Consider the following 1,610-nt stretch of genomic DNA (forward strand, 5'->3'; position numbering starts at 1 on the left):
TTTTCTGGTAAAAGAATTTTGCTTATTTAAAATAAATTTTTGCATTTACTAATCGATCAAAAGTCTTTCGTTTTGTGCTGGATTTTCCGTCGTGGTACTTCAAGTAACTCTGTAAGACTCCTTTGATACTAAATGAGAACTCGGCATAATTTTGAAAGGAGGTACCATTTCGACGGATGACGTGTGGAAGGCTGAATCCTTCAACCGCGACACATCGTATTGATTTGAACGGGCCCCGTGTGTCGATTCAAACATTCCGTATCTAACTGTAACGACTTTTCCTTTCTTGTTAAGTCGTCTTCCACTCGACGTAGATGCTCTTGAACTTGATTCAAAATTAATCTGCGAATATATTAAATAAATTCCTATTATATTTTTATTCTTGTAATTTGCAAAGTATTACTTTGGCTGCATAATTTGATAGTAAGCTGATTTAAAATTGCGTATTGAACGATTACAGATTTTTCAATGAAAATAATCAGTCTTCAAATGAACGTAACGTGTTATCTAATTAAACAGGAGAAAAATTGATCGATGTGTTTGAGTACACGTTGATGAAGGAAAATTTTAATGCGTATTATAAAATTTATAAACTAAGAATATGTTCTATGAACCTTGGCACAATTACTAGATGCTGAACTTTCTAACCAAATGGACAATTAGAATTTGTACTGTACGTGAACCTTTAAGATTCGAATTGAACTTGTGAATTTTATTAAATTTAAGTTATTAATGAAAAAGTTCGTACCTGGCATTATTTAATTTCTTCTCCAGTTCTTCTTTCGCTTTATTTAACTGCGCATATTCTTCTCTCAGTCCCCAAAACACATCATCGGCAACTAATTCCATTCTTGTTCTCCAATTTTTATCATCTAAGCGCGTATGAATTAAATTTAAAGAATTCCTAATGGCTTGAATTTGTTCTTCTATATTCTGAATTTCTGTCATCATCTTTACGATCTCGTCAATAAGCTAAATTATATATATATTTCATAAATATATTATAAATCATAAACTTTAATGTTAACATACGCTTACGTTATATTTCTGATAAGCTAAATTATCCCTAGCTTGTTGGATTTCGTGTATCCGTTGACGAAAGGCATATTGAGTCGCTTCTCTTTGCTGAAACAGAAGATTGTTCGTGTCCCTAATTGTTCTCCAACAATTAGCGATTAGTGTTCTAGCTGCGGCTGTAATTTCCTCTCCCTTCGTACAATTTCGAACTAAATGATCGAACCATTGCTGTACCTCAACAATTCTAAACATGAATAAAATTAAATTCTGAATGTTCCACTTTATTGTAAACGTGTTATTCTGAAGTACCAGAAGTAAATAAAGACAAATTATAAGGTTAATTTTAATAACCTACCCTGGAGGGATATCCAAAGGCCTGGATTTATAACTAATATCATCTACACATTCAGGTTGTAAGAGTTTCAAACGACGATCTGCAGCTAAAATATAGGATTTGTCTTTCATGTCATTATACAAAATATCTCTGACCTCTTTCAATTTGCATAACTGTTCCCAGCACTCGTGGCTCTTATTTCTCATTTTACAACCTATTTCATCAAAGAGTTTTAGTTCCTAAAACGAATCCAAATTAT

At 32.4% G+C, this 1,610-nt stretch overlaps 1 protein-coding gene across 1 annotated transcript in view; it reads right to left on the reverse strand.

The window, feature by feature from the left end:
• Positions 1-200: 200 nt before the first annotated feature.
• Positions 201-1,610, reverse strand: part of LOC111627455 (tektin-B1-like) — a 5,678-nt gene continuing 4,268 nt past the window's right edge. The window contains exons 2-5 of the mRNA XM_023371030.1: positions 1,373-1,590; positions 1,039-1,261; positions 749-972; positions 201-342 (exon numbers count right to left, since the gene is read on the reverse strand). Coding sequence (XP_023226798.1) covers positions 201-342; positions 749-972; positions 1,039-1,261; positions 1,373-1,590 — 807 coding nt within the window. The remainder of the gene's footprint in view (positions 343-748; positions 973-1,038; positions 1,262-1,372; positions 1,591-1,610) is intronic.

The sequence above is a fragment of the Centruroides sculpturatus genome, unplaced genomic scaffold (genome assembly GCF_000671375.1).
Source record: "Centruroides sculpturatus isolate CEXI.00-Female unplaced genomic scaffold, Cexi_2.0 scaffold494, whole genome shotgun sequence".
NCBI classification, from domain to species: domain Eukaryota; kingdom Metazoa; phylum Arthropoda; class Arachnida; order Scorpiones; family Buthidae; genus Centruroides; species Centruroides sculpturatus.